Here is a 22,623-nt window from a genome sequence, read left to right on the forward strand (position 1 = left end):
TTGTACTGATTATTATTTACATCAAAGTCTTGAAACTTGTTATAGTTTCGTTATTTAATGGGTTTCATAAGGGGTTGGGTTTCATATAAATAATACTTAATCAATCACAAATCAGGAAAATTTTGTTCCAGATTTTGTTTATAGTTAGTTATTTGAAAACTGTTGGAGGTAGCTTAATGGGGCCACATAGTTAATGTTTTTTTATCAAACTGACGCATCATACCAATTTTCATCTGTCTAAGTCTAACATTTGGCGCCTTCAATGTCCGCCCCCGTTAGCTGAGTGGTCAGTGCGGCGGAATGCCACGCCGAGGGGCCCGGGTTCGATTCCAGGGGCAGGAGATTTACTCCGCTCAGGGACTTGATATTGTGTTGTCCTTATCATTATTTCATCCCCATCTCCGACGCGCAAGTCGCCCAATGTGGCGTCGAATGCAATAAGTACTTGCCCTCGGCGGCCGAACTTCCCCGAATGGGGGTCTCTCGGCCCGCAATACAGTACGCTCATTTCAATTTTTCAGCGCCTTCAACTTTTAAGTAAAACACCGATTTTGACCAAATTATTGATCCAATCAAGTTGAGACTTTTAACAGTTCATTCTGACACAAATTTGCACATCCTGAACAATTTTTGGCTTTCTAACTTGTTTCTTTAGCGCCACATTTTTTTTTCTTTAAACGATGTATTTAGGGAAACATATTCATCTGATCACTCCAGATTTAACAATTTAAACATTAATATACTGAAGCATATGTTGACAAAGTTTAGAAAAGCTACTTTAATTTGTAATCTAATTCGTAGAGTATGTCGCAATACTTGTATGCTGCGCACAGGCGCGCTGTGATGAAACGGCTCTAGGCTACGCGCAAATTGAGACGCGTATAGCACGTGTGACGTGACACGACACTATAACGGGCACGTTCCGCACGTGTCGCGCGTTTCAGCGCATATTGAGACGCGTACACATACTTTGCACGCTGCGGTTGGCGACGCTCTGCGCTGACAGAAACAAAGCGCGCGCGCACTTAATCTTTCTCAAACGATTTTACAAGAACTATTCAGTAAAAATATTTCATTTTTATCTTGCTTGTAGTATTATATGTCAACTTAGTGGCGAAGTTGGTAGAGCACTTGCTCGCGAAAGACAAAAGTCCCGAGTTCGAGTCTCGGTCCTGCACACAGTTTTATTCTGCCAGGGAGTTTCATACCAGCGCACACTCCGCTGCAGGGTGAAAATTTCATACTGCATTACTTGTGACTGCTTTTCGACTGTTTCTAGCTTGTAGTGGAAATGCCCACATGTACATAGCGTAATGTCTCTTATTACATCCATATCCAGCTAACGATAGTGACACTTATGTACTTCATTTCTTGGACGCTTTTTACCAGATGCTCAAAGGGGTCATATCGGTGGAAATTACGGCTTTTCGACTTTTTGCAACAGATCGTAGAGATACGTCAGCATAACAGGCAGCAAATAGATAACCTTGTTTTACTTTCCTGCCTTGTTTCAAAATCACGCGATTTTATAATATTTCTTAGTTCCTTATTCACTATCTTCACGATGAATCGTCTGTCCCTTCTTAGTATCTGAAAACATTGTGGAGGGAGAAGATATAATCCCAGTGGCTAATGGCTCACCAGTTATTGAACTGTGCATTGTTTTTGACAAAATAATAAACAAAAGAAAATAACTGTAAGACATATGTAACTGAAAACTATTACGTACTTACGAAAAGAGATGGGGTGCTTAAACGGCGAAAAACGAAACACTACTTAGTGATGATAAAATCCCGTATACAGCAAGGCCCATATGTGCCATGCCGAAGTGAACATACGGCAGGACTGCCTTCCCGCTCTCCGCCTCATCCTACCCGCGTGGCGCGAGAAACTGTGCCACAACCTGGCGCAGGCGTGCGTCGCGTCCCAGTCGCGTCCCAGTCGCGTCGCGTCGCAATTTGCGTGTCCCGTTTGAATCTGTGAAGTTACAAAAATGCGCGCTGCGCTGCGTCGCGCCACACGCGATATATACTCCTCAATTGCGCGTAGCCCGTAGCAGTGAACTGGGATAAGACCCAGCACACTCGCTCGCCTCTGTCTCAAATGATACTGCGTTTTTTCGCCACAGGTGGAAAAAATCACCATGTGCGTTATAGTAAAGCTGGCTTTTTTATCTTTTTCTTCTTCGAGCAGCAATCGTCTGACGATGAAACTGCCGGTTCGAAACCGGTAACGGCTCTATTTGTTATCTACAAATAGCATTATTGGCTCCAGAATGAGATTTTCACTCTGCAGCGGAGTCTGCGCTGATATGAAACTTCCTGGCAGATTAAAACTGTGTGCCCGACCGAGACTCGAACTCGGTCCCGAGTTCGAGTCTCGGTCGGGCACACAGTTTTAATCTGCCAGGAAGTTTCAGCATTATTGGCTGTTTTTTTTTTTTTTTTTTACTTCTTTGGTAGAGTTTAACCGGTGATTTCTACTTGTATTAACACCCTGGGCAACTGCACCTCTGCTTCTTGCTACGATGAGTTTGCAGTTCTGCAAAACAGACAGAAATGTCGTGTGTTCAGTGGTGCGGCTGAACAGGGGCGTGTTGTGTGTGCGGTGTGCAGGTGCCGGTGCAGCTGCTGGCGCCGTCCGTCGCGCGCTGTCTGCTGGAGGCCTGGCTGCGCGAGATCGGCTTCGTCGTCTGCTACGGCGCCATCATCCTCAAGCTCTACAGGTGAGACCCGCAGCGAGACCGCCTCCTTATTCACGCTCTTTGCTACTGACTTTTCGTGACAAGTGTTTGGAGCAGGTGGGTGTGATGCGTACTTTTAAGCCAGTTTTACACGATCGACTTCCTACTGACTACTCTTGACAGGTGAGAGTCTACAGCAGCGCTCCTGGCGTTTATTACTGTTCTGAATCTCGTCTGTCGTCGACAGCGGCTGTTCGTCAGGAGCGCCCCAGAGAAGTGTGACAGGACCACTGTTGTTCTCTATATGGGGCGTTACGGAAGTGATGGTCAATAATTCACATAGAAAGTACAGGCCAAAAGTAGCAAAAAAGCTCCAAGAAATATGGGTCCTCAAAACAATCGTTGTCGAGATACCTTTTCTGCTGCGGTTAATCAATATTTAGGAACACTTAGCATCTCTAAAAGTTAAAGTTGGTGTTCGAAATTTTGTCCAGGCGTCTGAATGCAACATTATTGAACTCGTTTCTGAAATGAGTTGCGAATCCTCTAAGACAGATCTGGGGAATTCTGTAAAAGCTAGAAGGCTGCTTCAATCCACAATCTTAATTCCTGAAGACAGTTGACATCGATAGCGTAGACCAGGCTTCTGACATGACGCCACCCAATGTAATCTTCAGTCTGGAAGCGCGCTGCTGCTACGGTCGTACGTTCGAATCCTGCCTCGGGCAGGGATGTGTGTGATGTCCTTAGGTTAGTTAGGTTTAAGTAGTTCTAAGTCTAGGGGACTGATGACCTCAGATGTTCAGTCCCATAGTGCTTGGAGCGAGCGATTTGAACCATTTGAAAGAAATTCATGGATTGGAAACCATGTCACAGGCCCTCCTCTAACCAGCCAATGTCGACCATACATCATAGTTAGAAGCCGGTGCATTCCTAAATGAAAATGTACTGGAGCACCGTCATGCACGAACCGCATATTCAGGTGTTAGTTCAGTGGGACATCAGCATTTACACCTGGAACTAAGGTCCGCAGAAACCGCATGTACTGCTGTCCGGTTAGTTTCTATGGTACGAATTGTGATCCTGCCCAGACGTTCGAAAAATGACGCTTTTGATGTCGTGATACGTGTGTTGCATTAAGAATGATATCGGCGCAAATGTGACAGGTTTGATAGTTAAAAATACCGCCACGGTTAAATCTAGCCTCATCGCTGAACAGAATACTGCTTACAAACAAGGGATTAAGGGTACACTGGTATAGCACCCAATGGCAGAAATTCTCTCTAGGAGGGATGTGTGGATTGTTGAGGGCTTGCACTCGCTGGAGATGATATGGATAGAGTACTTGCCGATGCTACGGCTCAGGACTCGCCCCTGGGTAGCAATCCTGCGTGTTGAAGTAGTCGGTCGTTGGTGTACAATGCGTAACACCCTTGCCTCAACATCGGTTTTTATGGATCTGGGTCGGACATGGTGCTCGAAACTCCCGGTTTCTCTAAGGCGCTGATGTAACTGTCTAAATGTACGCCTGTCGGGCTGCCTGCAGAGAGGAAAAGCTTCATACAATAGTGCAGCCTCAAGGGCACTGCCATTCGCTTTTCCACACATGAAGTGCATGTCAGCGTAGCGTTTATTGGTGGAACTTCTGTCCATGGAGTCTTCACGTTCGTAAATGATTGTGAGGCCGGTACGGTACAGTGCACGGAGGGGGAAACAGGTAGTCGACTGCAGGCCTTGAGATATCAACGTAAATGCCGAGGTACCCAGTGGCGTCCACAGTTGGTTTCCATTTCAAATTAATGCGATACCTCGGCAACGGGTGATTCGAAAATCCATGTTTTTTTGGAGCTCTTTAGCTGTTTTTGGCCTGTCCTTTCCATGTGTGAATTATTGACTATCACTAGTGAGAAAACCTGTATACAGAAATGATTTGGCGGACAGTTTGGGCATCAATGTGCGGTTGTCTGCAGATGATGCTGCGGTGAGTGTAGGAAGGTACAAGACGACTTAGACAAAATGTCTAGTTGGTGTGATGAATGGCAGGTAGCTCTAAATGTGGAAAAACGTGTGTTAATGAGGATGAGTAGGAGGAACAAACCTATAATGTTCGGATACAGTATTACTAGTGTCGTTTAAATATCTGGGCATAACGTTGCAAAGTGAGATGAAATAGAACGAGTATGTGAGAACTGTAGTAGGGAAGGCGAATGGCCGACTTCGATTTATTGGGAGAATTTTACGAATGAGTGGTTCACCTGTAGGGCTCTGATGCGACCTATTCTTGAGTACTGCTGTAGTGTTCGGGATCCGTACCCGGTCGGATTGAAGGAAGACATCGAAAAGAAATTCCGAGGCGGGCTGCTAAATTTGTTACCTGTAGGTTCGAACAACACGTAAGTGTTACGGAGACACTTCGGGAATTCAAATTGAAATCCCTGGAGGGATTTCTTTTCGGGAAACACTACTGAGAAAAAATAGAGAACCGGCTTTTGAAGCTGACTGCCGAACGATTCTACTGCCGCTATCATACATTGAGCTTAACCATAAGATTCGAGAGAAATTAAGGATCAAACGGAGGCTTATAGAGAGTCGTTTATCCCTCGCTCTGTTTACGACTCGAACAGGAAACGAAACGAATAGCAGTGGTACAGGGTACCCTCCGCCACACACCACATTGTGGCTTGTGGAGTATCTAAGTGGATGTAGATGTAGATGTCTGGAGTTGTCGCTGTATGCGCAGCAGCGCTGAAACTGCCTATGTTGTTAGAGCTGTCTGCTGTGCAGATTGGCACTTGAACGGAGGAAGTGAGGTTATGAGCGGATACCTTTTTTTAAGATAGAATCGAAATATAGTAACAAAATGTAGAAAGAAGCAAACATACTAGAGTTTATTAATGGCTAAAGCAAAATTCATGGTAGATGTTAAAGGTCTTGTGATGAATTCCTTACACTACTGAGAGCTGATAAAATAGGGGAAGCGTCGTTGAAGCATTTTAAAATACATACATTTATTTTCTTTCGAAAATATATACCCACCAACACATTGAGCAATATCTAAAACGCAATAAATAGCATCCTTTTTACTTTATCCTCTGTATATTGTTTTCTTGCTAAATGCCAAATATAATCGAAAATTATTTTCCTCGGCAAATAATTCTGATTTTTCGACTATTGAAATAATTTTCATTAAAACGTGGTGATCTACTTACGTTCTTATTTATGCACAGTATAGACTTTGTAAAATGTAAATACCGTGTTCACTTTCAGATATTCCGTCTCTCTTGTAGAAGAACAATGGTAGGAAAAAGACCAAGATCTCTTGCAACCTTGTCAATGAGTCACTGAAACAAAGCAAACAACGCAGTAAAGACTAAAAAGACACGAAAGCAGAAAATTCATTTCTGTAATAGGCGTGAACTGACAAGTTCTGTTGATTAACCAATAGTTTGTGAGTCCGCAGCTCGTGGTCGTGCGGTAGCCTTCTCGCTTCCCGCGCCCGGGTTCCCGGGTTCGATTCCCAGCGGGGTCAGGGATTTTCTCTGCCTGGTGATGAGTGGCTGTTGGGTGTTGTGTGATGTCCTTAGGTTAGTTAGGTTTAAGTAGTTCTAAGTTCTAGGGGACTGATGACCATAGTTGTTAAGTCCCATAGTGCTCAGTGCCTTTTGAATCATAGACAGTGAAACCCAGGTAACAGGTTCAGAAAAGGAAAGGATCAAACATCAACACGTGGAAGGGAGACCCAACAGATAGTTCGTCGCTTTCACCAAATTATCATTTATTTAAAAAAGAAAACATACTGATCAATTAAATTCCAGATTAATAACATGAAAACCACTAGAATTATAGTGACATATATGTGAACTTTGAGCTCTGGTATTTTTCTGTCTATTTGACAGAGTGTGATGTCGCAGGGCACCATGCTTTCGTAGAAACTCAAAGGAAGGTTGTAGGCACTTTTGAGTCAAATTTCAGTCATAAGCGTCGCAACGGCAGACAGTTAGTGTGTTTCAAAAAAGTGATCCTTTAACTGTGTTGCACAGTGTAAAATAGTCAGATCGTCTGCTAAATGTGAGCAGTACTAATACTTGTTCTTCCTTATTTATTTGGTACCTCAGTGTTATTGTTCTAAAAGTCCCATGTATCTAGGAAACATTAAAAGCAGAGGCGACAGCAAGTTATTTCCGGCGGCGGAGGAACGAGGGGAGCCAGTAACATAAAGTAACAGCCACTCTCGAAGAAATTCACCCTAGGTCGAGACTGAAGGTTACCGGAATTTCTCGGGTGAAGATCGGAGTACGCCATACCCAGAGAACATCCACGTTTAGGTCTTCACCGTCTGCCGGACTATAAAAAAGGTCGAATAATTCGACTGAGGGACATGGTGGCAGATTTCACAGACAGTCGCCCGCAGTGCGATGACTGCATAACAAATGATGACGAGATGGACTCAGGACAACACTGTGGCAAAGAAACAGAACTTGCATGTCCACCTAGAAGGACTATGTGAGAGAATGCGTATTACCGTAGAGCAGGTTATGATGAATGGAGGGATGACAACAGCTGAAATCCCTCCCAAAGATGATGGTAGTGTGTCGCCAGGAACCGTTTGAGAGAGATTACTGGAAGCTAGTTGAGATCTCGAGCTGCCATTTGTCGTTTACTGCTGACACCACACGACGCACAATGAAGTCTTACATCATAGTGAACTGGATCATTACATGGCATTCTGTGGTGTTCAGCGATCAGAATCGTCTGTGTTTGTGGCGGTCTGGTCGACGCCAGTGTGTCCATAGACGACCTGGTGAAAGGTCACAGGAAGCAGCTGTTCTCGAGACCCATACTTCTGCAACTTCTGAAATTATTGTATGGTGAGGTAGTTGATATGAAAATAGAACCGATTTGGTAATTTCTGAACGGAAGCTGAATGCTGCTAATGTACGACAAGACGCGCTATCATCATACACTCAGGTGAGAAAAGTCATGGGATACCACGTAACATCGTTTCGGACCTCTTTCTGCCCTGCGTACTGCAGCGACTCGACGTAGCATCGACTCAAAAATTCGTCGAAATTTCCCTGCAGAAATATTGAGGAATGCTGCCTCTATAGCTGTCCATAATTGCGAAATTGTTGCCGGCGCAGGATTTTGTGCCCGAACTGACCTTTCGATTACGTCCCATGGATGTTCGATGGGATTCATATCAGACGATATGGGTGGCCAAATCAGACGCTAGAATTGTCCAGAATATTCTTCAAACCAGTCGCGAACAACTGTGATCTGCCCGCATCTCGTGGTCGTGCGGTAGCGTTCTCGCTTCCCACGCTCGGGTTCCCGGGTTCGATTCCCGGCGGGGTCAGGGATTTTCTCTGCCTCGTGATGGCTGGGTGTTGTGTGCTGTCCTTAGGTTAGTTAGGTTTAAGTAGTTCTAAGTTCTAGGGGACTGAGGACCATAGATGTTAAGTCCCATAGTGCTCAGAGCCATTTGAACCATTTGAACTGTGATCTGGTGGCATGTCGCATGGTCATCCATAAACATTCCAACGTTGTTTGGAAACATAACATCCATGAACGGCTGCAGATTTCTCCAAGCAGCCCAACATAATCATTTCCTCCAGTCCATTCCATTTAAACACAGCCCACAGCATTATGGAGGCAGTACCAGCGTGTACAATGCTTGCTGACAACTTAGGCCCTTGTCTTCGTGGGGTCTGCGCCATACTTGAACATTTCCATGAGGCTTCAGCAACTTAAACCGGGACTCATCGACCAGGGGACAGTTTTCTGTCGTCTAGGATCCACATGCACTGGCCACGCGTCCAGGAGAGGCGTCGTAGCAAAGACTCTCGCGTCAGTCGTTTGCTGCCGCAGTTCATTAACGATAAATTTTGTCGTGCTGTCCTAACGAACATGTTCGTTGTACGTCCGTAATTGATTTATGCAGTTATTCCACGCAGTGTTGCTTGACTGTTAGCACGGACAACTCCAAGCAAACGCCCCTTCTCTCGATCTTTAAGTGAAAGCCGTAGGCCCCTGCGTTGTACGTGGTGAGAGATAATGCCTCAAATTTGGTATCTTTGACACACTCTTGACACTGTGGATATGGGAATATTGAAATTCCTAAGGATTTCCGAAATGGAATGTCCAATGCGTTTAGGTGTAACACTCATTCTGCATTTAATGTCTGTCAATTTCCGTCTTTGGGCCGTAATCCCTTCGGAAACTTTTTCACATGAAACACGTGAGTGCAAATGGAACTCCACCAATGGAATACCCTTTTATACTTTACGTACGTGGTACTATCGCCGTCTGTACATGTGCATATCGGAGTCCTATCACTTTTGTCATGGTCAGGGTACAAAATAACAGGATAATGCGAGACCACACACTACAGTATACATCGCAGAAACTAAAACTAAACTAAATTTCGTGCGAACAGGCCTTGGCAGGCCGAATGGTACCGACCGGCCGCCGTGTCATCCTTAGTCCACAGGCGTCACTGGATGCGGATATGGAAGGGCATTTGGTCAACACACCCCTCTCCCGGCCGTATGTCACTTTACGAGACCAGAGCCGCTACTTTTCAGTCAATCAGCTCCTCAGTTTGCCTCACAAGGGCTGAGTGCACCCCGCTAGCCAACGGCACTCGGCAGACCGGACGGTCACCCATCCAAGTGGTAGCCCAGCCCGACAGCGTTTAACATCGGTGATCTGACGGGAACCAGTGTTACCACTGCGACAAGGCCGTTGGCAGTTTACATAGCAGGCAAATCTTTAACTGTGCTGCCCAGTTCCTTGACTTGTTACCCATCAGCATGTCTGCAGTGCAGTGAGAAGACATACACTTCGTCAGGAGCCTTCAGCCAGCAGTCTCCATGAACTGACGCAGTACATGTTTCAGGCGTGGCAACAAATTTCCCAGTGTCTCATTCAGAGGTTGTTTGCTCACATGCCACAACAAACGAGTGCTCGTACCTATGGCATCGCACCTGAAATGGCTCTAAGCACTATGGGACTTAACTTCTGAGGTCATCAGTCCCCTAGAACTTAGAACTACTTAAACCTAACTAACCTAAGGACATCACACACATCCATGCACGAGGTAGGATTCGAAAATGCGACCGTAGCGGTCGCGCGGTTCCAGACTGTAGCGCCTACAACCGCCCGGCCACTGCGGCCGGCCGTACCTGAAACTGATGTTGATAATGGACATGATTTAATAGGAATACACTTCATCCCTTCTACATGAGTCGATGAAGCTCTATCCAAGATGAGATACTGCCTCATTCCCACCAAAGAAATCGTTGACACGGTCACAAATTTCATTTGGTACCCCATATAATCGTTGGTGAGGGGTTGATTGAAATACTATTTGCAAGCCAAGATATACTACATCACTGCCCTGATGCATCGCTTTGAACATAGCCTGCAGTGTATTTAAGAAATTTGGAGCAAAGTATTCTGAGAAGTCCAGATGAGTATTTTGGCTGCTGTAAGCCGGTTCCAGCAGGGAAGCAACTCCGGCGCTCTGCTGCGCAGGATCCTGATCGAGTTCCGGACGCGCAAGGCCCACCGCTGGGTGGTGCGCGACAAGGACCTGCTCAAGTACCTGTCCGGCATGGTGGTGGTGGCGCACGGCTACATGGCCGCCTGGACCGCCTCGACGCTCAACTTCCTGGCCGACGGCCACGAGCTGGTGGCCCGGGGGCGCACGCCCGACGGCCGACACTTCCTCACCTGCCGCGCCCTCTGGTGGGATTACGTCACCGAGGCCGGTAAGCGGCGCCGCTCCTGCGTAACATGTCTGTACCCCAGTGGCCATCTACTAGTGTGTACTTGGTACTAGAGTCTTGGTACTATACTACTTAAACATTCTTTCATCATATAAGGCTTACATAGTAAAATATCGCTATTTTTACTTGCTTTGCTCTTTCCAAGACGTTTAACTGTGTAGATGAAGTTACTCTTTTATACTAGGTTTAGTATTATCGAACTGATGGTTACAAAAACAACTACACTACTGGCCATAAATTTGCTACACCACGAAGATGACTTGCTACAGACGCGAAATTTAACCGACAGGAAGAAGATGCTGTGATATGCAAATGATTAGCTTTTCATAGCATTCACACAAGGCTGGCGCCGGTGGTGACACCTACAACGTGCTGACATCGGGAAAGTTTTCAATCGATTTCTCATACGCAAACAGCAGTTGACCGGAGTTGCCTGATGAAACATTGTTGTGATACCTCGTGTAAGGAGGAGAAATGCGTACCATCACCTTTCCGACGTTGATAAAGGTCGGATTGTAGCCTATCGCGATTGCAGCTTATCGTATCGCGACACCGCTGCTCGCTTTGGTCGAGATCCAATGACTGTTACCAGAATATTGAATCGGTGGGTTCACAAGGGTAACACGGAACGCCGTGCTGGACGCCAACGGTCTCGTATCACTAGTAGTCGAAATGACAGTCATCTTATCCACAGGGCTGTAACGGATCGTGCAGTCACATCTCGATCCCTGAGTCAACAGATAGGTACGTTTGCAAGACAACAAACATCTGCACGAACAGTTCGACGACGTTTGCAGCAGCATGGACTGTCAGCTCGGAGACCATGGCTGCGGTTACCCTTGACGCTGTATCACAGGCAGGAGCGCCTGCGATGGTGTACTCAACGACGAACCTGAGTGCACAAATGGCAAAACGTCATTTTTTCGGATGAATCCAGGTTCCGTTAGAGCATCAGGATGTTCGCATCCGTGTTTGGCGACATCGCGGTGAATGCACATTGGACGCGTGTAATCGTCATCGCCATACTGGCGTATCACCCGGCGTGATGGTATGGGGGCCATTGGTTACACGTCTCGGTCACCTGTTGTTCGCATTGACGGCACAGTGGACGTTACATTCGAGATGTGTTACGACCCGTGGCTCTACCCTTCATTCAATCCCTGCGAAACCCTACATTTCAGCAGTATAATGCACGACCGCTTGTTGCAGGTCCTGTACGGGCCTTTCTGGATACAGAAAATGTTCCACTGCTGCCCTGACCAGCACATTCTCCAGATTTCTCACCAAATGAAAACGTCTGGTCAATGGTGGCCGAGGAACTGACTCTTCACAATACGCCAGTCACTACTCTTGATGAACTGAAGTATCGTGTTGAAGCTGCATGGGCAGCTGTACTTGTATACACCATCCAAGCTCTTTTTGACTCAATGCCTAGGCGTATCAAGGTCGTTATTACGGCCAGAGGTGGTTGTTCTGGGTACTGATTTCTCAGGATCTATGTACCTAAATTGCGTGAAAATGTAACCACATGTCAGTTCTAGTATATTTGTCCAATGAATACCCGTTTATCATCTGCATTTCTTCTTGGTGTAGCAATTTTAATGGCCAGTAGTGTAGTTTGAATCATATGTAGCAAACAGATTGCAAAACGTTCTGCTGACTAAGTGAAACACATCTCGAAGGAGAGACAATTTTAATGACTGTTGCGAAACCCCCCACTCGTACTAAACCTCCAGACATGTCTCACTTCATCCAGTGAGTCCGTAGATGATGGTATAACGGGTGTACAGTAAATTTTTCCACGGTTTCCCACGAGAATTTCGTGATAATTAAGCCAGTCTGTCCTTGAACTGACTTAGTGAGCCCCTGCGTAAGAATTCTTCTCACCTGTTATTTGGAGATGCTCTCGTAGTTTTATGTCCCCTTGCCGTAGTGGCGCCGTCGGATACTGAAAGTGCAGTAGTACTGTCTATGTTTTATCTAATGAGGCCCGAAGAAGCTTTTTTGTGCAAATAATTTTTACACGGGATGACATTATGTAGCATTTATTTAAGAAACACTGTAAAATGAACTTGTTCCCACTGATTATAAGCTAAGTGTGAACGTTACGAGAGAATAGTTTACCGCATGATCAGATAGAAAGGTCTCCTGTCGGCGACTGCAGACTATGCCACCCAGTCTGTAACTTGAGCTTACAATCGGTATGATTCGTAAGAGATCGTACATCTTCGGCTACGCCAAAGTTATTCATTTATTTATCAATATCAGCTTTTGCTGGCATTGTAAACATACTCAGAGGTTTTATTTATGACCTGTAGACTCCTCCTAATGTCTGAGTGGCAAAAGGCAACATTTGTTTCTAAATATTCATTAATAACAGCTACTTGTTTCTCGCCGGAATAAATTTTCTTTACCTGCGTATCTCTTTTCTGAGTTCACTAGCGACTTCTGCATCGGTACCTCATCCAACTGGCTCTGAAAGTGCCAGATGGCCAACCGCTCCTGCTAGCCAGCGTGGGAACCTACCGCTCGCTCCTGACTGTACGTAATTCAATGCTGATTAATTCACTTCACGTATGTGAAATAGCAAAATTGGAAATGAATTAATATGCGCTCTCATCTGCATATAATGAGTGCCTTACACTGCGGACAAATCACAATTGGATTGCCACAAGGTTCAATTTTGGGTCACTGCTGTACCATATACATGTGTAAAATCTTCCACTTAATATCCAAGCAGAATTGTTACTGATTGCAGACAATACTAGTGTTATAACAAACTTACTTAAAGAAGAAATTGTTAATGATGTTTTCATAGACGTACTAACTTATTCTTTTAAAATGAACTCAACTTTAATTGTCAGAAAACGCGCTGTATTCGGCTTTGTACAACAGACAGATTCATAAAAACAGTTGATCTAGCACTTCAGCTGGAGTCAGTAACAGGGTCGAATGTGCCAAATTGTTATGTACGTAATGAAAACTTCAATTGGAAGAAACCTATTACTCAAACAGTTAAGTTCACCTGCTTTTACTATTCGTATAACTACTCGTCTTGAAAACAAAGGGATCAGCATCGTCACATATTTTGCAATTTCCACCCAATAATGTCTTATGGAACACAAAATTGTTTAGGCTTTCGTCGCCACTTGTTGACAAACTGCCTGTTGGCATCTGTCTCGGGTTCTTCGGTCGACGTTCGTCTTATAACTTTTCTGACGCTTCGCCAGCACGAGTGGCTGGCAGTGTCAAAGTTTCAACCTCCATTGCTGGGTGTGAACTGGAGCCAGGATCCGTTTACGTTTACCCTGAGGCTTTCCTCTTTCTTGTTGAAGCTTTCTTGTGTTTGTGTACTTCTGCAGCTTCTCTGAACAAGCGGGTTTTTCTACAGCCAGAACTCTGGCTCTGAGCACTATGGGACTTAACATCTTAGGTCATCAGTCCCCTAGAACTTAGAACTGCTTAAACGTAACTAACCTAAGGACATCACACACATGCCCGAGGCAGGATTCGAACCTGCGACCGTAGCGGTTGCGCGGTTACAGAATGAAGAGCCTAGAACCGCTCGGCTACACCGGCCGGCCCAGAACTTTCGTGTCGGCGAATTTTACTACGTGGTCGGTCACACAGTGCGTGCTCTGACACCTGCCCCAACCTACAATGTCGTTTATGTTCTGTAATCCTGGGGTTGATCGATCGTCCAGTAATTCCAATATAAACTTTTCCGCATGTGCGTGGTATGCGGTATGTTCCTGACATTGCAAAATGGTTCAAATGGCTCTGAGCACTATGGGACTTAACATTCTATGGTCATCAGTCCCCTAGAACTTAGAACTACTTAAACCTAACTAACCTAAGGACAGCACACAACACCCAGTCATCACGAGGCAGAGAAAATCCCTGACCCCGCCAGGAATCGAACCCGGGAAGCTAGAACGCTACCGCACGACCACGAGCTGCGGACCCTGACATTGCAAGTGGGTCCCTTTTCTCCTTTGTCGATCTGAGACACTCTTTGATTGTCGGTTTGTAAATAGCTTTTACGCCGTGTTTGCGCAATATACGGCCGATTCTGTCCGTCACCGCCTTTCTGCCATACATTCCCAGAGTGACGGACAGAATCGGCCGTATATTGCGCAAACACGGCGTAAAAGCTATATACAAACTGACAAAGAAAATCAAACAGTATCTCAGATCGACAAAGGAGAAAAGGGACCCACTTGCAATGCCAGGAATATTCCGGCTGTGGCAAAGCACGCGCTGACACCCACCACGTAGTAAAGTTCCGCGACACGGAAGTTCTGGCTGCAGAAAAAAAATTATCACACGTGCTTCTTCAGAGAAGCTGTAGAAATACACAAACACGAGAACAGCTTCAACAAGAAAGAGGAAAGCCTCAAGTAAACGGATCCTCACTTTCCGTACTGCAGCGAACGACCGTCGCAGATAGCAAGAGGAGAAAAGCACCGGAAATGATCGCGGAGAAGCCCTCGGACGTTGGCGCGCCAGGTACATATAGTCTGCGGCCGCGAGCTCGGCTCCAGTTCATCACCAGCAATGGAGGGTGAAACTTTGACAATGCCAGCCACTCGTGCTGGCGAAACGTCAGAAAAATCATCAGACGAACGTCGGCCGAAGAACCCGAGACAGAAGCTAACAGGCAGTTTGTGTTATGGAATAATTTTATGGGGTAATTCATCACTTACAAATAAAGTATGATTTGCACAAAAGCAAACACCCATAATCATGTTGTAGCTTTCTCTTCAAGGAGTCATGTCTTCTGACTGCATTTTCACAATATTTATATATACCCATCTGCTAATGAAATTCGTCATAACCGTGAAACCCTTAACTGGAAAGAAGGCTATAATGAATATTAACCCAAGATGTCACACTTAATTAGAACCGAATTAAGAAGGTTTCAGAGTATCATATTCCATGTGACAAATGGTCGAGACATAACCCCATCCAAATGGGACCAACAAGATGTTATAACTTATAGAAGTGAGCTTATTGTGAAGGTACTGTACGTGACAGTGGTGCAGAGAAACAAGCAATAGGACTCATTCTGGACTGCCCATACCATGCTTCTTCTAAAGATGATCTGACAGATGTACCTGAAGTGACACCTAGTGCTGAGATATATCAAATTTATGCAGTTTCCTGTAAATAAGATCACTAAAATGACAATCATTAGAACTCATACCTGGCTATCATGTCACACATTACTGCTGAAGTAAGTCACGGAAGTGAGGTGTTGTGTATGTGCTAGTCATTTATATGATGTAAGCGTAGTAAGGATAACATAAAGGCTTAGACGTGCCCATGACCACAAGTCAATGATGCTGCCCAAATTATTACTCCGTCAGTATAGACTGTCGAGCGTGTCATCACTTGAAGTGATGTAATGTGGTAGAAGAGCAGTGATCATATAAGTGTCCTAACCAGCAGGGACTGGAGGTAGGTGCCACCAGTTGTCAGTGACACCAGTTTGCTGCTGTCACTGAGGGGGTTGGGTTGTTTGGGGAAGGAGATTAGACAGCGAGGTCATCGGTCTCATCGGATTAGTGAAGGACGGGGAAGGATGTCTGCCGTGCCCTTTCGAAGGAACCATCCCGGCTTTTGCCTGGAGCGATTTAGGGCAATCACGGGAAACCTAAATCAGGATGGCCGGACGCAGGATTGAACCGTCGTCCTCCCGAGTCCAGTGTGGTAGCAACTGCGCCACGTCGCTCGGTCTGCTTTCACTGAATACAGGTCCATCTCAACCAGTACGAGAACTAAAATTACGAAGGGAATTGCAAGCAATTGACCTTTTTAGTCGAGTGCCGCGTAAAATGTCTTGCGAACAGTGTTTTGTCAAAATGCACGTCGTCGGTGTGCCAAACAACATAGAAACTCGATGTTACCCGACTAGAGGAGTAGAGTATTGTCGACGAAACGCAGTTTTGCCGCTTTCAGAATAATTCAAGACGCTGAGTTGACCGACGAGTTGGTGGCGCCTCTAAGCCGCAGTATGTGGAGGATGTATTTCAGGGCAGAGGTGGTTCTGCAATGTTTTGCGAGTGATTGTTGTACCATGACTTGGTCCCAGTAGTTAAGGATAAACTGAATGTGAATCAGAACGCTTCTTTACCAATGACTATTTGTTACCCTGTCTTTTACATACCAGTGATTAGTTTCTCGGAACCGCGGGACTGCTACGGTCGCAGGTTCGAATCCTGCCTCGGGCATGGGTGTGTGTGTTGTCCTTAGGTTAGTTAGGTTTAAGTACTTCTAAGTTTTAGGGGACTTATGACCTAAGATGTTGAGTCCCATAGTGCTCAGAGCCATTTGAACCATTTTTTGATTAGTTTCTGTGAAAACTCCGCCACTCAAGATGATCACAATGCGCAGTGGGATGACGATCACTCAGGCATCATATTGTCCCTCGGCTGGCCTAGTAAATCTGCGATACTAATCCTATAGAAAATCTCTGCAAGTGGAACAGCAATCAATATCCGCACAACTTTGTTGAAATCTGGTTTCGCAGGACAGAGAGGATCAGGTTATGGTTGTGGAAAGGGGCCAAGATCAGTTACTGTTAGTTGTACAAAACACAAACTTTATTTTCCTAAAAACACTTAATCATTCAAAACAATACGGCTGAAGGTCCAAACACAAGTTATTAAAATTGCCTTAAGGAATACACACGGCTGAAGGCCTTAGTTACCAAAAATTTTACATAAAAGCTCGGCTGAAGGCCAAATACTGAACACTGAAGAGCTGAAGGCTTAAAGCCGGAATAAAAAGATTTGAAATAGAGCAAAATCTCCTTTTTTTAAACCAGTTTTAAGCAATTCAATTTTGAAACCTTAATTTAGTCGGCTGAAGGCCTTATTTCAAAATTAAAACAAACTAAATTTATAGACGGCTGAAGGTCTCGCAAAGTACTCAAGACAAAAGAAAATCGGAATCTAAAACTACGGAACAGTGGTGCTCAGAAGTGTTCCAAGGGTCAGCCTGATGAGGTAATCTAACGTAAGTTTAGGTGAGACAGGCAGCCAAAAATAAAATTAAATAATCGGATGGCAACCCGACCCATGGACGGCTGAAGGACCGACCAACAACCTAATCAATTCCCTTCTTGTCGACCAACGGCACGACAACGGAAGATGTCAGCGAGGACGAAGATACCAGCAGCGCTACGTCTTCAAATATTGGCGTCTAAAAACAGCCAAGGCACAATAACGACTCAAAATTATGAACTGCACCAAAGGCTGTCGAACTACACGCGGTACGGACAGCATCAACACGGCGAGCAAAAGCACACTGCGGAACAGTACGCTAATGACCTCGACGCGGGGACTCCCTCGCTGCTCTGTCCCAACCGACCGACTGCCTACTCCAGGACGCAGACAGCATTAACATAACTGCTCAGTCGAAATTACACAAGCTAGACACAGTTCCACAAAAACACTTCCACAAGAACTCGAACAATCGTAAAAGCAATCACTGTGGAACAACCAGGACGAATGACAAGTCGGTCGGACGGTCGGTCGGCGACCAAATATACGTCGTCCGATGAGACGACCGACAGAACGACCAACCAACGGTCGTTCCCGCTCCGGTCTCCTTCCTTCGGACACTGCATGTGTGTCTGGCCCGACTGAACTACTGACACGCAACGAGCCGGAAATACTAGCGGTCGCTTCAAAGATAATACGACAGTCCTCTTATCGATACACGCTCCTGTTACCACTCATGGCAGGCAAGCCAGCAACTTAGTGACGCCAGCAAATCGAATAAGAAACGAGGCGACAGTTCCGTAAAGACAAGCTGTCAAGCAAGAAACGGCATGAACATGAGCCGCGCACGGCTCATATGTTGTTCTACTGCAGCATCTTCCTAGGCTGCCTTCTAGGCAGGCGTATTGTACGCACTCAGGGCGTGCTCGAGCCAGTTGCCCGTCTGTGACTGCTGGTGTTCTGCCAGGGCAGTACCATCGCCTATGTTACGCTCCAGTTGCCTGACTGCCAGAAGTTCAGACGTTTGCCAACCTTTGCCCACGACTTCTCTCAACCAAGGTAGAACAGCTATGGTATCTAATCATCAACATAGGCCTAATACGCGAAGGTACTTGTGGGCACTCCTTCTAGTGGTTTAGAGGCCATTAATAACATTAGAGGCGGTGTTACACGCTTTAGTGTGTTGTCTCATGGGCGCGATTATCTTATTTTTTTATTTGCTTACGTTGTTATGTACAGTGGGTAGACAGAAATATGGAAATGCCAACAACACAGTACATAACCATACGCTGTACGAAACTGGTGGCATTCAAACCACCTTCAAGTCTGAGCAGATACGTACTAGTTCCTGTATGGTTTTCAAGGCAGTTGTATGCCATTCTGTCAGCAAAATACTGGAAAGTTTCGGTAACGAATATGGAGGTCGACAGGGATCACGCACATTTCTCTCCAAAGTAGACCACAAGGCTCAATAACATTGTAATCTTCTGCCTGTGGTGGCCAGGAAAGATGCGACAATTCATCCTTGTGCACAAGAAACAAGTCGTGGGCGATGCGAGCTTGCTGCAAAGGGACCCAGTCGTCTTGGAACACGACATCATCATACGGCAAAAAACATTCTACCATGGGATGGACCTGATGAGCCAGAATAATTGCATAATGATTAGCTGTAATGCGACCTTGCATAGTGCCAATGAGGCAACTGGGAAACCACGATATGGCTGTCCGATCGTCACCGAACCCCCGCCATGTTTCACTCTCGCGACGTAATCGACCTGAAGTTCAAAACAGTGAGCAACGTGACTCATACGACCAAATTACTTTCTTCCATTGCTCAATAGCACAGGTTTTATGGATTCGGCACCACGTTTTCCTGTTATTGGCATTTGCGTCACTGCTGGGTGGTTTTGGAATTCCAGCTTGCCCTGGAATTCCTTGCATATAGAGCTCCCTTCGTGTTGTTTTGGTGCTGACGGGACTTCCGAGTGGAACATTCAGTGACCTTTGCAGCCACCGTCCCCTTATTTTCCATCAAAACCCTCTTCAGTTCCCTCTGTCACGATAACTCAACACACATACACACACTTTGTTCCGCATTATAACTTAGCGGATAACGTTTTCCCGCTTTCCCTGTGCGCGGTACAAATCTTCGATGCGGAGACTCTAGAAACACCGATGGCTTCGGCTATCTTGGTTACGGAAGCACCCATCAAAAGACCACCAACAATGTCCACGTTAGAACTGACTTAACTCCGACAATGCACTCACAACTACACAAAACCCAGTTCTAAGCACGACTGACATTTGCTGCGTATTGAAGACATTGCAGAACCACCGTTCATGACCAAATAAAATAAGCCGACGTGCAGGTTTGGCTAGCTTCTCCATTTATGTTCACGCAGATATTTCTCGCGGTGTTTCCTCATTTTCGTCCAACCCCTGCATACATATTTGTCTGTAAGCTGTAATGCAGCACGAGAATAGCACAGAGTAGGTCATTTTGATTTGTCTGTTCTGACCTTTAGCACATATTTATACTAATATAACTTGTAGTTAACTAGGCACATTGCTGTAAGTGAAACGCCAAACACAAATTTATTTCTTCAAAAGAGCGTCATACGAATGGCTTTCATCATTGGCGGTGCAATGCTGAAGACGTTCATGGAAACTACTCATTGTGTTGTAAATCATTTCTTAAGAAACAGCCCCCATCTCTTAGAGTGCAGCTTTCATCTCATCAGTTTTGTGGAGCTGCTGTGAATAAACTTTGTCCTTGAGATGATCCCACAGGAAAAAGTGAAGCCTGTAAGATGAGGTGATCTCGAAGGTCATGAGATATCATAGACTCGTCCGATGTGGAAAGTGGCGCCTCAGTTTCGTCGTTGAACCTAACCGCCGTATGAGTTGTAGCCCCATCTTGCTGAAACCATGTAACGTTTAGATGCAGCTGTAGAATGAAGAAACTATTAATCTTGAGCTCATATCTTTAGGAACCGGCTTTCTTCCAATGAGCTGTCCAATATTGCGGTTTCTTGAATGAGACGCGGGCTTTTGTCTGAGTAATACTGGAAGTTTTCTTTATTTTTATATCCATTCTGATGGAAGTTAACCTCACTATACATCACAACATTTGTCATAAATGCGTCATTCTGCTCACTTCCGTCTATTCTGGTCCGTTGTTGTTGTTGTGGTCTTCAGTCCTGAGACTGGTTTGATGCAGCTCTCCATGATACTTCGTCCTGTGCAAGCTTCATCATCTCCCAGTACCTACGGCAACCTACATCCTTCTGAATCTGCTTAGTGTGCTCATCTCTTGGTCTCCCTCTGCGATTTTTACCCTCCACACTGCCCTCCAATACCAAATTTGTGATCCCTTGACGCCTCAGAATATGCCCCACCAACCAATTCCTTCTCCTAATCAAGTCGTGCCACAGATTTCTCTTCTCTCCAGTTTTATTCAATACCTCCTCATTAGTTATGTGATCTACCCATCTAATCTTCAGAATTCTTCTGTAGCACCACATTTCGAAAGCTTCTATTCTCCTCTTGTCTAAACTATTTATCGTCCACGTTTCACTTCCATACATGGTTACACTCCATACAAATACTTTCAGGAACGACTTCCTGACACTTAAATCTATACTCGATGATAACAAATTTCTCTTTTTCAGAAACGCTTTCCTTGCCAGTGCCAGTATACATTTTATGTCCTCTCTACTTCGGCCATCATCAGTTATTTTGCTCCCCAAATAGCAAAATTCATTTACTACTTTAAGCCTCTCACTTCATAATCTAATTCCCACAACATCACCCGATTTAATTCGACTTCATTCCATTAGCCTCGTTTTGCTTCTGTTGATGTTCATCTTATACCCTCCTTTCAAGACACTGTCCACTCTATTCAGCTGTTCCTACAAATCCTTTGCTGTCTCTGACAGAATTACAATGTCATCGTCAAACCTCGAAGTTCTATTTCTTCTCCTTGGACTTCAGTCCCTACTCCAAATTTTTCTTTTGTATCCTTTACTGCTTGTTCAATGTACATACTGAATAGGAGCGGGGATACGCTACAAACCCTGTATCATTCCCTTTTTCAAGCACTGCTTCCCTTTTGTGCCCCTCGACTCTTTTACCTGCTGTCTGGTTTCTGTACAAATTGTAAATAACCTTTTGCTTCATGCATTTTATCCCTGATACCTTCATAACTTGATAGAGAATATTCCAGTCGGCCGGCCGCTGCGGCCGAGCGGTTCTAGGCGCTTCAGTCCGGAACCGCGCGATTGCTATGGTCGTAGGTTCGAATCCTGCCTGGGGCATGGATTTGAGTGATATCCTTAGGTTAGTTTGGTTTAAGTAGTTCTACGTTCTAGGGGACTGATGACCCTCAGATGTTAAGTCCCCTAGTGCTCAGAGCTATTTGAAGTATTCCAGTCAACATTGTCAAAAGCTTACTCTAAGTCTACAAATGGTATAAAAGTAGGTTTGGCTTTCCTTAACCTGTCTTCTGTGGAAAGTCGTAGGGTCAGTATTGCCTCGCGTGTTCCTACATTTCTCCAGAATCCAAACTGATCTTCCCTGAGGTCGACTTCTACCAGCTTTTCCGTTCTTCTGTAAAGAATTCGTGTTAGTATTTTGCAATCGTGTCTTATAAATCTGGTAGTTCGGTTATTTTCACATTGTCAGCACGTGACTTCTTTGGAATTGGAATTGTTATATTGTTCTTGAAGTCAAATGGCATTTCGCCTGTATCATATATCTTGCTCACCAGATGGATTTGTCATGGCTGGCTCTCCCAAGACTATCAATAGTTCTTACATAATGTTGTCTACTCCCAGGGCCATGTTTCGACTTACATCTTTAAGAGATTTATCAGATTCTTCTCGCAGTACCATATCTCCCATCTCATCTTGATCTAGGTCCTCTTCCATTTCCATAATATTGCTCTCAAGTACGTCTCCCTTGTATAGACCTCTGAATAATTCTTCCACTTTTCTGCTTTCCCTTATTTGCTTAAAACTGGTTTTCCATCTGAGTTCTTGACATTCATTCAGGTAGTTCGCTTTTCTCCAAAGGTCTCTTTAATTTTCCTGTAGGTGGCATATGTCTTTACCCCGGTGATGTATGCTTCTAAATCCTTGCACTT

The 22,623-nt window shown here is 45.1% G+C and overlaps 1 protein-coding gene and 1 pseudogene across 1 annotated transcript in view; one reads left to right on the forward strand and one right to left on the reverse strand.

The window, feature by feature from the left end:
- LOC126456513 (probable G-protein coupled receptor 179) overlaps nucleotides 1–22,623 on the forward strand; it is a 1,523,402-nt gene that overhangs the window by 1,392,582 nt on the left and 108,197 nt on the right. The window contains exons 10-11 of the mRNA XM_050092263.1: nucleotides 2,616–2,725; nucleotides 10,220–10,455. Of these exons, the coding sequence (XP_049948220.1) occupies nucleotides 2,616–2,725; nucleotides 10,220–10,455 (346 nt within the window). The remainder of the gene's footprint in view (nucleotides 1–2,615; nucleotides 2,726–10,219; nucleotides 10,456–22,623) is intronic.
- Nucleotides 9,315–9,432, reverse strand: LOC126459020 (5S ribosomal RNA; annotated as a pseudogene).

The sequence above is a fragment of the Schistocerca serialis genome, chromosome 2, assembly GCF_023864345.2.
Source record: "Schistocerca serialis cubense isolate TAMUIC-IGC-003099 chromosome 2, iqSchSeri2.2, whole genome shotgun sequence".
In the NCBI taxonomy this organism is placed as follows: Eukaryota; Metazoa; Arthropoda; class Insecta; order Orthoptera; family Acrididae; genus Schistocerca; species Schistocerca serialis.